Source organism: Schistocerca cancellata, chromosome 10, assembly GCF_023864275.1.
Source record: "Schistocerca cancellata isolate TAMUIC-IGC-003103 chromosome 10, iqSchCanc2.1, whole genome shotgun sequence".
In the NCBI taxonomy this organism is placed as follows: domain Eukaryota; kingdom Metazoa; phylum Arthropoda; class Insecta; order Orthoptera; family Acrididae; genus Schistocerca; species Schistocerca cancellata.
In genome coordinates, this window is record NC_064635.1 from 19,763,777 (window position 1) to 19,777,514 (window position 13,738).

General features: G+C 40.5%; 1 protein-coding gene across 1 annotated transcript in view; it reads left to right on the forward strand.

Annotated features, from left to right (window-relative positions):
• Window positions 1-3,420, forward strand: part of LOC126106723 (insulin-like peptide receptor) — a 197,825-nt gene extending 194,405 nt beyond the window's left edge. The window contains exon 16 of the mRNA XM_049913103.1: window positions 839-3,420. Coding sequence (XP_049769060.1) covers window positions 839-1,156 — 318 coding nt within the window. The 3' untranslated portion in view covers window positions 1,157-3,420. The remainder of the gene's footprint in view (window positions 1-838) is intronic.
• The last annotated feature ends 10,318 nt before the right edge of the window (window positions 3,421-13,738 follow it).

The following is a 13,738-nucleotide window of genomic DNA, read 5'->3' on the forward strand; positions in this document are numbered from 1 at the left end:
ACACTGTAAATACAAATTATAGATATACATTTTAAATAATAACTAACCTATCAAAACACTTCTCCGCGAAGTGCTTCAAGCAAAGGCGCGTATGTGCAAACGGCTTAAAGTTTTTCCGTTTCAGGGCCTGTATCCAAAGCTGCCTTCGGTTTTCATCCTTACGGAACATATGAGTAGGAACAAGAAACGATTATATTTACTTCTGTAACCGAATTATCACAGATACTTTCCAAAATGTAATATGAGTCTGACTTTACAGGCATCACTTTCAACACTTCAATTTACGTGATACTCTAATTCAAGTGTAAAAAACATATAAAAGTCACTTCGGCAGATTTCAATAAACGCGTCTGCACTGTCTTAGACACACTTACACTGAAATGTAATGCCATTTCCCCGACAAAACGCTGAGTACAGTCATAAGCGCAACACGAAACAACCATGTTTTGCCAACATTCACGTGACTTCAGCCCAGAGATGTTGGAGCCACGAAAATGACGTCAGGGCCAGTCTATTATATTTATGGTCGAAGATCCCGACACACCTCACCAGCAGAGAGCACGCGCTCCGTTAAATCCGCGGCGCCAAAGATGAGCAGAAGCATCGAAGTCGACCCAAAGATCAAAATGGCGATCTATGGAAACTGGCGCCAGAAAACGCACCAGCTCACTACCTTATCACTATTCCCTCTAGATGTTATAGGACTACCTTGTCCAAACAGCATTATTTCACGAAGTTTGGAATGAGCCTATGTTTGAAACTGCTACAGGCGTTAACAGAATTATGGTAATGCGGTGGGCTGTTCTTGATAACAACTACATCCACTGCTGTGTTGCAGGGCCTGTCCAACGAGCAGGTGCTGTCGTACGTGCTGGGCGGCGGCCGGCTGCCGCGGCCCCCAGACGCCGCCCCCGCAGTATGGGCGGTGTGCCAAGCCTGTTGGCAGACGTCGCCTGCACTGAGGCCCACCTTCTTGCAGCTGGTGCGCTCGCTAGACTCGTTGGGTGGCGGTCTAGGCCCAGACTTTGCGGAGGTGTCCTTCTACCACAGCGAGGCTGCCGTGGCACTCGGGGATGGGGCCGACACTGTGCAGAGGTCTCCACCACCCACCGTGTACGGCTTCCTGCCGCCAGACCTCGACGAGACACTTTTCTGATCACTGCTAGCTACGTGGCTCCCATCTGTGTTACTGTACCAGTCTCACCCCATAACAGGGTACCCATCTACTACAGCGACATTGCCAGAACTGACATCATGCAAAGTTTCCAGATGCTCTTGTTATATGGCTACCTGCACGGTTACCTGGATGAGTTGTTCTTCTGATCACGTTTTGCTACATAATCTCCAGTCTGTATGTTAATACTGTAGACCTCACCACCATACTTTTACAAGTGTCCATTTACACTGGAGGGGTCGCTTCATTTTTTTGACAGATCCAACAGCACTGCTTCTGCTCTGTATGGCTACCCATCAGAAAAACTTGACTGCCCACTTTTCTGACCACTTCTCGTCACGTACCTCTCATCTCTGTGATGTGTGGGCCTGACTGCGACATTCCAGGGGTATCTAGATGTCACAAAGAGACCACCACATTTTAGGGCAGAGCTGGCACAACATAGAGTTTTTCCCGTGGTTATCTTCCAGGAGATCTGGACAAGACATTCTCGAAATCATCTCTTGTCCTTTCACCACAATGAGGCTGCTGCAAGCCTCTCAGATAGAACCAACAAAAAACAGAGGTCCCAGCACCCTCTGCATATGGCTACGTACAAAGAGACCTTGATGAAACATACCGGTACTCTGTTCATCTTTAGCGACATACCTCCTATCTTTGTGATGGCTCTGTGGCTCAGTGTCCCAGTGTGAGCTTTTCAATTGGTCGTCACTTCAGCACATTGCATGTCCCTAAACTATCCCAGTTATCCAGCTGGGGTACAGGAATCCACAGTTTAGCGCAGAATCCCAACCACGTTTCGTTTCTGGTGAATACTCACGTCACTGACTTGTGAAGGCCAAACACAGACTGAAAAATCCGAAATGTGGCCAGGATTAGATCCCTCGATTTCACAGTTTTCAGGCAAATGCTTTACCGCTACACCACCAGGTCTGACCAGTAGGAGGTGTATAAAAGTAGGATGACATTATGACCATCTGCCAGTAACGAAACTAACTGCACGCTGCAGCATGTACACTGGTTGAACTACTTGGCATTGACGCAGCCAGGAAATGTTAGGTATCTGTAGGTATCTGGAGCCATGCTGTTTACATTGCTCCCACAGTTATTCAAAGGTTTCTGGTAGAGGCGATATTCATGCACAGAACAAGACAATCATACCAGTCAGTTCGTGCGAGCGATGGCCTAGGCGCAATCTGTGCATGGGTCTCCTACCACGACACTAGGATACAAACTATCATAAACTTTATTCCTCACTCTCATTTTTCAGTTATTTTCATAAAGTACTGTGAGTAATGCGCCTTTCATTTTAGTATTATTTAACTTGTCTGTATTATTTTCTTGTGGTTTATGTGAAATACAACATTAATCAAAATATTTGTTGCTTTTAGAAGTGTACATTTATCAGTAAATTGCAAAAAAAAATGCATTTTGAGGTTCAAACATTGGTGCTAGTACATATCCAGAAATATTTTTGTACTTAAGGAGCATGCATTCATTTGCAAAAAGATTGATGTGCAATTTTATCTAACTGTATTATTTACAACAAGCGTGTATGTGATAATTGTGTATTATAAGTGTCATTATTTTTTAAGTACTGAAGACACAAAACTATAATTTGAATTATTTTTCCTGTATCAAACAAAGTAAATCTTATTTTTTACTCGCAAATTAATGGACTAGACACACTAAGAAATACTTGTAATACTTGTCACTCATATCATAAAATAATCATTTGTTGTAGCTATCATAGAATAGATAAATATATTTCTCTATCTATGTACCTGTTTTAAGAAGAACTGTGTAATAGCACATATATAAAATTTGTTGATTGGAGAGGAAAAGATACTGTTCAGTTTATGTCAGCAATGACAAGAAAAGCAATTTGTCAATCATAGACTATTTATTCGACTATTTCACGACTTTTTTTCTTCACACGAGCGATATTTCCTATAGAAATATAGCTATATTTCTAACTTGTCAAATAGTCATTCCGCATAATGTAAAACATTATATGTTACAAATTTACGTTTATTGTCTCGTAGGAGAGCAAACATGTGTGATATAACTAATGTGATAACGTACCTGTAACGGCTGTGAAAATGCAATTGTAACCTGCAAATCAAGTCAATAAAGTGAATGAATAAAATAAATAAATAAGAATAAAGACTGAAACGACTTTGGTGTTTTACTTATTCTGTTCATGTTTTGCACAGTATCATTGGTTTACCAGTATTCATATGATAGTCCCTAGTGAATAAGATTGTTTCAACAACATACAGACATGGAACATTTATATCGGCAAACTCAGTAAACTGAGATTTACGATATTCTGTTCTTTCACAGCCACAAATTATCCTCAGTGCTTTTTTTGCAGTTGAAATACGTTTATGATCTGAGTTGCAATCCACCAGAAAATGATTTCACGGTGGATCAGTGAACTGCACTGTGCATAGTTTGCCTGTACAGTTCTTTGTTAGCTTTTTGTAGCTTTTAGAAGCCTCAATCCACAGCACACTGTTTCTACAACATGCTACTTACTTGCTAATCCCGGTTCAAGTCCTGCTGAACCCATACATTCAAACATTTTCTAGCACTAACATTTTATAAATTTTTCCTTCATTCTTGATTGGAAAGATTTGTAAGCAGATTTATAAGTTAGATTGACATATATCGTTTTGTTCCGAATTTACAATAATTTGACAGTAGCATTATCCTTCTTGAAGCTAACATTCATCACATTTTATTTACGTTCAATATAACTTTATTTCATATGGACCAGTTATAGGTTTCCTTCAGTTGTTCAATTGCGTTCACTGTTAGGGGTTCACTTGTTTTTTCTGCAATGTCGGTAATAGTGCTATTATCAGCAAAGCAAATTTTTATCTGACTAGTACAATTGGGAAAATAACTGATGTATGTATGTATTGAACTGAGGACCTAAAAACGACAGAGGGTCTTCGTTCCCGCTGTAGCCTTCAGTGGTACACTGAGATTAATTGGATATCCGACCAGTCATCAACAACTTCATATTCAGTAATCCACTCAGATGGTCGACATTTGCACCTTTCTAAAGACACTCTAGCCCTAATAATGGCATTTAGAGCAATATTAAAAATCTTTATAAAATAGAGAATTAAATACATACTTAATGTTAAATTTCCAGTTTCGAAATATTAGTACTAGTTTAGTACTGTAATACTATGGTACTGTATTAGCTATTTTCAAATACTTAAATATTTTTAGGGTGTAAGACCCAATTAAAACCCGCTATTTTCATACTTTTTGACTAAAAGTATTAGGCATACTGTATTAACTTTATTAACTGTGTTAAAGCATTAACTTTGAGATATTGTTTTTATTTAATGAACCCTGAACCTTATTCAAAGTAAGCATAAATTAGCTATTTCACTTATTAATCAAAGTGCTATTACTGTGTGACAACAATATTTTATGTTTTATTCTTTTAATGATAGTTTAGGATTTATTCAAATATAATTTCTGTCTTTTCAGAGCTATATATTCAACGCTCTGTAATAGTCTGTAGGCATTATTATTACTGTAAATTAAATAGCTTTTTACGAAAATATTGTGCGTGTTTATGTTTTGTTTCTTTTTTCAAAGCCAAAAAAATGTGTCAGGCTTGTCGAGTTTCCCAGAGTGTCGAGTTATCGAGAGTCCAGTTCTCGTGGTTCTAATTTGATCATATGACTCTAAAATGCTTAAAACACCTTTAAAACTCACTATTTTCCTTCTAAAATTTAGAAACTCTCCTGGGGCAAGAACCCCATTACGCCCCCCCCCCCCCCACCCCATCCACAATATTTTTTATAAGTCGGCGCCCCTGGTGAGATTCCACCCGATCCTGTTGCTAACTTCCTTCCAGTCCACTTTGTAGACAGAAGGCTAATGAAATGCATTGCTCAGCTATTTAAAACAACGCTTTATGTCAGATATACAAAAGAAAAACTGTGTCTGCAAGCTCCACTTCTCACAGTAGGTAAACGACGTTTGTAAGTACCAAAATCAAGCACAGTTCTTTAGAATCATTATCACTAAACTCTACAAATTTTTTAAAACTTTCAAAATATGCACTTAGTTCTGTCACTTTTATTGCCTTCTCATCAAACCGTTGCTCAATTTCATCAATCATACTTTTAGCAAATTTCCTTGCGCTTTTCATAGCTTCAATTTGCTGCTCTACGTTCGTGAATAGCACACCTTTAACTTCTGTTGCGTCCTCCTCCAGTTTTTTTAAATTTTATTAAGAGTTTCATTTTCTGCACTATGTCCATCGCAGTCACAAAGACAGTCGATGTGTCTTAAATGTTCCAGAGTTCCAGAAACAAGTAGAGGGATTTGATAAATTTTAAGTGATTGTCCCTGCAAAACTTTACATACGTTTGAGACCGTATTTAACGTATCGCCTAAAATCACTAAACCTACAATGAAATTGGAATTCATCATTTCTAACAAGATTCCTGCAGCTAAACTTGTTAAACCCGCGTCGTCCTTGTGTATATGTTTGCATGCCAATATAATGGACTTGTATGTTAGGAAAATAGCATGAACTGTGCGATAGGTACTTAACCATCGGATGTCAACAGCTTCGGGTATTTTTAAAACAGGTTGCTGTAAAGAACACTGAATTTCATGCAAAACATTTTCTCTTTTGGAAGAACCATGAAAAAGTATGTAAATGGCTTTAACAACATGTAATGTGCGTTTTATAACGGGGTGTTTTTTTCTCGAGTTGGTGGCAGCAATTGACAAAACATGTGCTCTACAGTGAATGTATGGCAGCTTATAGTCCTTACTCTCTGACAACCGAGCGCGGACTCCTGAGATAGAACCACTAAAATAAGCAGCACTGTCGAAAGAACAAGATAATAATCTGTCGTAAGAAAGTTTTCTTTTCTTTAGTTCAGTATCAATTGCTGTAAATATGGATTCAGCTGAAGTGCTTTTCAACTCAACGAGACATAAAAACCTTTCCTTAACTTCAAACGATGGAGACGGTGCAACATATCGAACTACTAAATACAGTTCACTTCGGTTGGAAACATTTATAAATTCGTCTGCCATTAATGAAAAATATTTGTCATGGAGAAGTGTTTTATCTTGAAAGTCTAAAGACTCACCCAAACAAGTCAACAATTCTGACGCAGTATACTTACTAAGATATGGGGACCTTTCACTCTGAAATTTTAACCACTTTTCAAGATTAATGTCGCTTTTCAGTACTACCTTACGAATTATAGGTTCATATTTTGTTGTGTGGGGTATTTCTTCCTTACTAAGGAAATACAGACTTCGAATTAACGATGACAATGCTTGGCGGTTTAAAGCTTTTTCATTTTCATTTTCTTTGAATATCTGTGTATGGTTTGAAACGTTTAATCCCCGGCATTTACAATTTTCAAGTGCAACAGCTCTTGCATGTTTTTCTGAGTTGGCGTGCTTTTCTAGTTTTCCCGCGCTTCCGGTAGCTTTTCTAAATTTAGTGAAAGGTACAGAAATGAACACTCTTCCTGTTTCCTGTAGAGCTTCGATATCGTTTTTTAAATGCATTTCACACAATTTGCAGAAAGCCCCCCCCCCCCCCCCCCTCCCGCTCGTGATCAAAGTACAACCAATTGTACTTACACTCCCATTTTTGCTGATACTTAATCTCGCGTTCAGTGCTTTGTTTAGAATTGCAATTTACAAATGGGCCAGAAATAGCACATTTATCGTTTGAAAACCGTGGAAGGGAAACTGAAGACTTGGTAGACCTACGCATATTCATCGTCACGATCACTAGCACTTCTTTCAGTAAACTCACACTCGTCTTTGTCTTTTGCAATACACTGTCTTTTATTAGAAAAGTTTCTTGTTTCGATATTGTATTTAGGCACTAAAACTTCTTTTTATGATATAAACTAACGAATACTGCACGTATTACACTACATAATCACATCACACTTCCATAGTAACCTGTCGACTGACTGTTACAACCTTACAACAGTTTCAACAATGCATTTAGTTTTTACACAACAACGAAAGCTAAGATTATGCTCGTAGAGCAGCGTTGCCAAACGTCCTACTCATGTTGGACTGTACCGCTTCTTTAGGCAAAAAATGTGTATCCCCATTGACACTGCGAAAATCATTGTCAAGTGTACACAAATATTTTGTTTGAGCTTTGGACTCACCGATTAGGAAAAAACTATATGCCTATTAAATCTTGGAAATATTTCCCGTAATGCAATAAAAAAATTAAAACAATCTTTTATAATGTCAGATGCTACTTCCATTTCCGTAGCAATACCCGGGGACGCGTTTTGCGACATCAGGTTTATTGGAAGGGTTCAAAGAATGGTTCAAATGGCTCTGAGCACTACGGGACTCAACTTCTGAGGTCATCAGTCCCCTAGAACCTAGAACTACTTAAACCTAACTAACCTAAGGACATCACACACATCCATGCCCGAGGAAGGATTCGAACCTGCGACCGTAGCTATCGCGCGGTTCCAGACTGTAGCGCCTAGAACCGCTCGGACACCCCGGCCGGCTATTGAAAGGGCAAATAAAGTATAGACACGAGTGGCGGATAAGAATAAAGTTTGCAGCGGGTGTGGACTGCGTAGCTAAGGGATTAGCTTACACATTAGGTTGATTGGAGGTGCGGTGAGGGAAGACATGAGAGAGGAAAGGCTGACTTACGAGGTGCGGCTAGAAAAAAACCGGACTGATGCTGGAAAAAACATTTATTTACAATTTCATGTTATCTCCTTCAATGTACTCTCCTCCTCGGTCTCTACACCGCTCCATACGAATTTTCCAGTGTTCATAGCAATGCTGCAGATCATTTTCGGTAAGTCCATACATTACTTCCGTCGCTTTTTCTTTTACTGCTTCTACAGTCTCAAATCTAGTTCCTTTCAAAGCTGACTTGACTTTAAGGAAAAGAAAAAAGTCACAGGGGGCCAAATCAGGTGAGTAGGGTGGATGATCTAAGATGGGAATGTTGTGTTTTGCCAAAAACGTCTTCACTGACAACGCACTGTGAGCTGGGGCATTGTCTTGGTGAAGGATCCATGACTTTTTTCTCCACAAATCGTTCCGTTTTCTCCGTACTCGCTCACGTAGGGTAGCCAGGACGCTAATGTAGTAATGCTGATTCACTGTTTGTCCCTCTGGTACCCAATCAATGTGCACAATCCCTTTGATGTCAAAAAAAAAAACAATCACCATTGCCTTGAATTTCGATTTTGACATTCGTGCTTTTTGTTGTCGTGGAGAACCAGGAGTTTTCCAATGCATCGATTGGCGTTTAGTTTCGGGATCGTAAGTAAAAAACTACGATTCATCGCAAGTAATAACATTTTGTAATTTGATGTTAACACGCTGTTCTTTCTGTACACTCAACATTTTCCAACGCATAGACAAAACGTCAACTACTTAAAACAGACGCCACGGGCAGACTGAGTGCAGGAGGCAGATGAAACTCGAGCAGTAGGCGGAGCGAGAGTCACGTGACAGGGCACGCGACTTTCAGCCTTACTGCATTCGTTTTATTGTTTCACCAGTACTAGTCCGGTTTTTTTTCTAGCCACACCTCGTATTCCACAATCGGCGTTGCCAACACACCTTGAAACACTTAGCTTTACCACACACTTATTGTGTAGCAACTGCTAATTTGTTGGTGTTGGCAATAATAATAATAATAATAATAATAGAACAATCGACGCTAAGTGTTCCTAACTGAACCAATAAGTAACGAAACCGAACTATAGAGACCCAGCCGTCACCTATTGTGTTACACATTCATTTTGCTTGTAAAAACTGCACGTCATCATGACTTCTCCATAGCTGACTCCAAACTTCGTTAGCAACAGCAGCTGGAGTAGTTTAAATTTTGTCACAACGGTACAAGTTAAAAGACCAGGTGATATTTTTTATGTTTCACCACAAATATAGATATGAATTTCTCGGGGGGGGGATTTCCAATTATTTCCGGGGGTGGCTCCCCGCCCCCGGCCACCTCCTGAATTCATCACTGTGTTGACGTGCAGACAGATGGTAAGTCTAACGTCAGGAGACACAGTGCTGCCGCCACACGGAACGAGCTGTGTAATGTGATTTTGCGCTCTTAGAGCTATCGAGCGGCAGTTGTGGACTTTGTTTGGCTCACAAACCATACAGTTTTTTCACGAAAATGGACACATGTACAGGGTTATTACAAATGATTGAAGCGATTTCACAGCTCTACAATAACTTTATTATTTGAGATATTTTCACAATGCTTTGCACACACATACAAAAACTCAAAAAGTTTTTTTAGGCATTCACAAATGTTCGATATGTGCCCCTTTAGTGATTCGGCAGACATCAAGCCAATAATCAAGTTCCTCCCACACTCAGCGCAGCATGTCCCCATCAATGAGTTCGATGCGAGCTCGCAGTTCTGGCACGTTTCTTGGTAGAGGAGGTTTAAACACTGAATCTTTCACATAACCCCACAGAAAGAAATCACATGGGGTTAAGTCGGGAGAGCGTCGAGGCCATGACATGAATTGCTGATCGTGATCTCAACCAATCCATTGGTTTTCCAATCTCCTGTTTAAGAAATGCCGAACATCATGATGGAATTGCGGTGGAGCACCATCCTGTCGGTCTCCAGTTGTGGCATGAGCCAATTTTCCAGCATGTCCAGATACACGTATCCTGTAACGTTTTTTTCGCAGAAGAAAAAGGGGCCGTAAACTTTAAACCGTGAGATTGCACAAAACACGTTAACTTTTGGTGAATTGCGAATTTGGTGCACAAATGCGTGAGGATTCTCTACCGCCCAGATTCGCACATTGTGTCTGTTCACTTCACCATTAAGAAAAAATGTTGCTTCGTCACTGAAAACAAGTTTCACACTGAACGCATCCTCTTCCATGAGCTGTTGCAACCGCGCCGAAAATTCAAAGCGTTTGACTTTGTCGTCGGGTGTCAGGTCTTGTAGCAATTGTAAACGGTAAGGCTTCTGCTTTAGCCTTTTCCGTAAGATTTTCCAAACCGTCGGCTGTGGTACGTTTAGCTCCCTGCTTGCTTTATTCGTCGACTTCCGCGGGCTACGCGTGGAACTTGCCCGCACGCATTCAACCGTTTCTTCTCTCACTGCAGGCTGACCCGTTGATTTCCCCTTACAGAGGCATCCATAAGCTTTAAACTGCGCATACCATCGCCGAATGGAGTTAGCAGTTGGTGGATCTTTGTTCAACTTCGTCCTGAAGTGTCGTTGCACCGTTATGACTGACTGATGTGAGTGCATTTCAAGCACGACATACGCTTTCTCGGCTCCTGTCGCCATTTTGTCTCACTGCGCTCTCGAGCGCTCTGGCGGCAGAAACCTGAATTGCGGCTTCAGCCGAAAAAAACTTTATGAGTTTTTCTACGTATCTGTAGTGTGTCGTGACCATATGTCAATGAATGGAGCTACAGTGAATTTATGAAATCGCTTCAATCATTTGTAATAGCCCTGTAGAATTCCCATGCTCTGTTAAAACGCACATTACCTCTCTTGTCAGCATGCTAGTCTTGTTGCTCTGCCTGTGGTACATATACATAAAAACTGCAGTATCTACAGGGAATAGGCAAAATAATGTGAACAGTAGTAGAATGGGCTGGTTGTGTTTGACGGTCAACAACGCAGATAAGACGCATGTCGCGCTGGAATGTGCGTGTTCAGTGCGGACTTTGCATCAGTGCAGGCTGTTTACGAGTACTGCACACTTCGTATTTGCAATCAGAGGCTGACGTCGACGTGCAATGAAAAACCTAACACATTTCCAAAGAGGGCAGTGTGTGCAGGCCCGATTAACTGGAGCAGCAGTAACCAAGAAGGCTTACTGAATGTTTCAAGAGCAACTGTTTCAGCAGTCATGACAGCCTACAGAAAACATGGAAAGACATCATCGTGTAAACGTAATAGCGGGCGCAAATCAAAACTTAAAGAGCGTCGTACGCTAACACGAATTGTGTCGAAACAACACAAAACAACGGCGGCTTAAGTGACTGCCGAGCTCAATAGCCATCTTCGAGACCCCGTATCCATCGACACTGTCTGCCGAAAACTCCATAACGCGAATATTCATCTATTCATCGACGAGCTGCTATACCGAAACCATTAGTGACGATGACCAACGGAAAGAAGCGTAAAATATGGTGTCAGGAGCATAAGTCCTGGACAGCTGATCAGTGGAAAACGTCATATGGTCCAACGAGTCAACATTTTCGTTATTTCCAACATCGCGCCGGTTTTGCATCTGGAGTAATCCAAAAGAAGCTTACAATCCTGATTGCTTGATTCCAACGCTTTAACGTGGAGGTGGAAGTGTGATGGTTTGGGCAGCCATATCATGGTATTCTGCTGGTCCCAAACGCCGTGTTACAACCAACGGCTACATGAGTATTTTAGGTGATTAGGTGCACCCCATGTTGTTCCCCAACAATGATGCCATATTTCAGGACGATAAAGCATCTAATCACGCAAACAGGACAGTACAATCGTGGTATGAAGAGCATGCAACTGAACTGCAGCGTCTTCTCTGGCCAGCACAATCACCGGACTTGAACATTATGGAACTCTTGTGGGCGGTATTGGGCCACAGACTCGGAGCAGATTTCCGCCTCCCTCGTCACTACAGGAATTATAAGAGGTTCTGATCGAAGAGTGGCATAACTTTCCACTAGAGACCATACAGTCATTATATGCCAGTATTCCAAGAAGAATCGCAGCTGTGTTATGAGCAAATGGGGTCCAACCTACTATTAATAAACAATGCCTAAGTAAGTACAGGTGTTCACACATTTTGCCTATCCCCTGTATTAACGTATAATAAGTCAAAAATGAAAGATACATGTCCACTCTGGAAACACATCAACTTATTAAAGTTCAGTAAATTGAAGAAACTCACTGCTGTTACAGAGCCTTTAAGAGTAGAGCTTTAAATGCTGCGACTTAAACGAGCTGCAATAAAATTTGTATTTTTTCTTCTCAAAAACATTTGTCTCCTTATTTCCGAATATGTAGCGACTTCGGAGTGAGTGGTTAGGCAGGAACCTAAGAGGACAGCTTAAATTTCAGCGAGTCAATCGAGGAGTAATAATATTCATATTTCCTTGTCATAAAGTCGATAGCCGATCTTGCACTCGTCGATATTGCGCGTGACGTCAAAATTACATAACGTTTGCGGGAATTATTGCGAAACGAGCATTATCCGTTCCAGAGCTGAATGAGGTAGAGATAGGTCTACGTGTAATAAACCTTCATTTTTCAGTCACGCACTTCACATTTACTGTTAATCTACGTTACCGTCGAGACACCGAAATATTTTTGAAGTGCTTGATAGGCGGTAATAAAATGACGTGCATGCAGTTAGTCTGTTTATCATTCGGCTTCTGGACTCTGTGGGACATCAGAAACGGACATTGCAAGGAGGTACTGTAACAACCCTTTGTTTTACTGCGCTTTTTTCATTCCAAATTTTAAATGTCATTTCATGTATACATCATTACATAGAGCCTGTTAGCTGCTGTACTTGGAATTGCCTCAATTGATACAATGCCATGGGTCCTTTTAAAATGAACTAGCCGAAATGAATATAATTATTTATTTATAATTTCTGCTACCAGTCACTTGAAAGTGACTGGAAAGTCACGGTTCACAAACATAGTCGAGAAAAAGTGAATATATATAGAGTGCTGTATCCCACTAAATGTGGAACATAAGTCTCTGACTTAATGGTAATATTGCAATGACTGTTTGGAAACACCACTTCGTTGATGCAGATGTAGGCTATACTGAATTTATGTTGTTAAATGTAGCCGTTGAGACATCGAGCAACTCTCAATCGTACGAGAAAGAAATCGCTTTTGAGCTGTTTCCAGTTGCATAAAATGGCATTCCAGTTCTTGCTCGTGGGAAACACTTAAAGATAGTAACAACCTAATTATTAAACTCCTGCAACGAACGTTTTTGTCACAAAAAATCGAAATAGCAAACTCCTTTGCCGATATGAGCTTTCTCAAAAAATTTGCTGTGAGCCCTAACGTACCGGTTCTTAAATTTTATGATCATAAAGCGTGGGTCAGACTACACATAAACTATTAAAAGTTTACGAGCACTTACCTTAAAGCTTTCTTTGGTTACATTTGCCGCAAATGATTAATGGACTTGAGATGATGCAGCAGATGCTAATTTTGAGTCAAGGGTCCCATATACAATGTGGGCTCTATCGCCTGCAATGCGTCGCTCGCTTCGACTCCCACCATATATGAGCCATTTTACCAAGTAATTTCAATGCATGTTCCGGACGTCACTTTGCCGTAAAGTTCTGTGGAAAATGAACTTTGTTTAGCAGTAATGTCATTTCAGCTCCGTATCTCGACAAATACTGAAATAAATATCTAAACAGGAGCTGAAATTCATTAAATTTTTTGGAACGTCTTCCGTGGAAACTGTAGGCTATGTTACAGAACACATTTCAATTTTCGTTGACACCAATTGTGTTGTGTACATTTTTCCCGTTT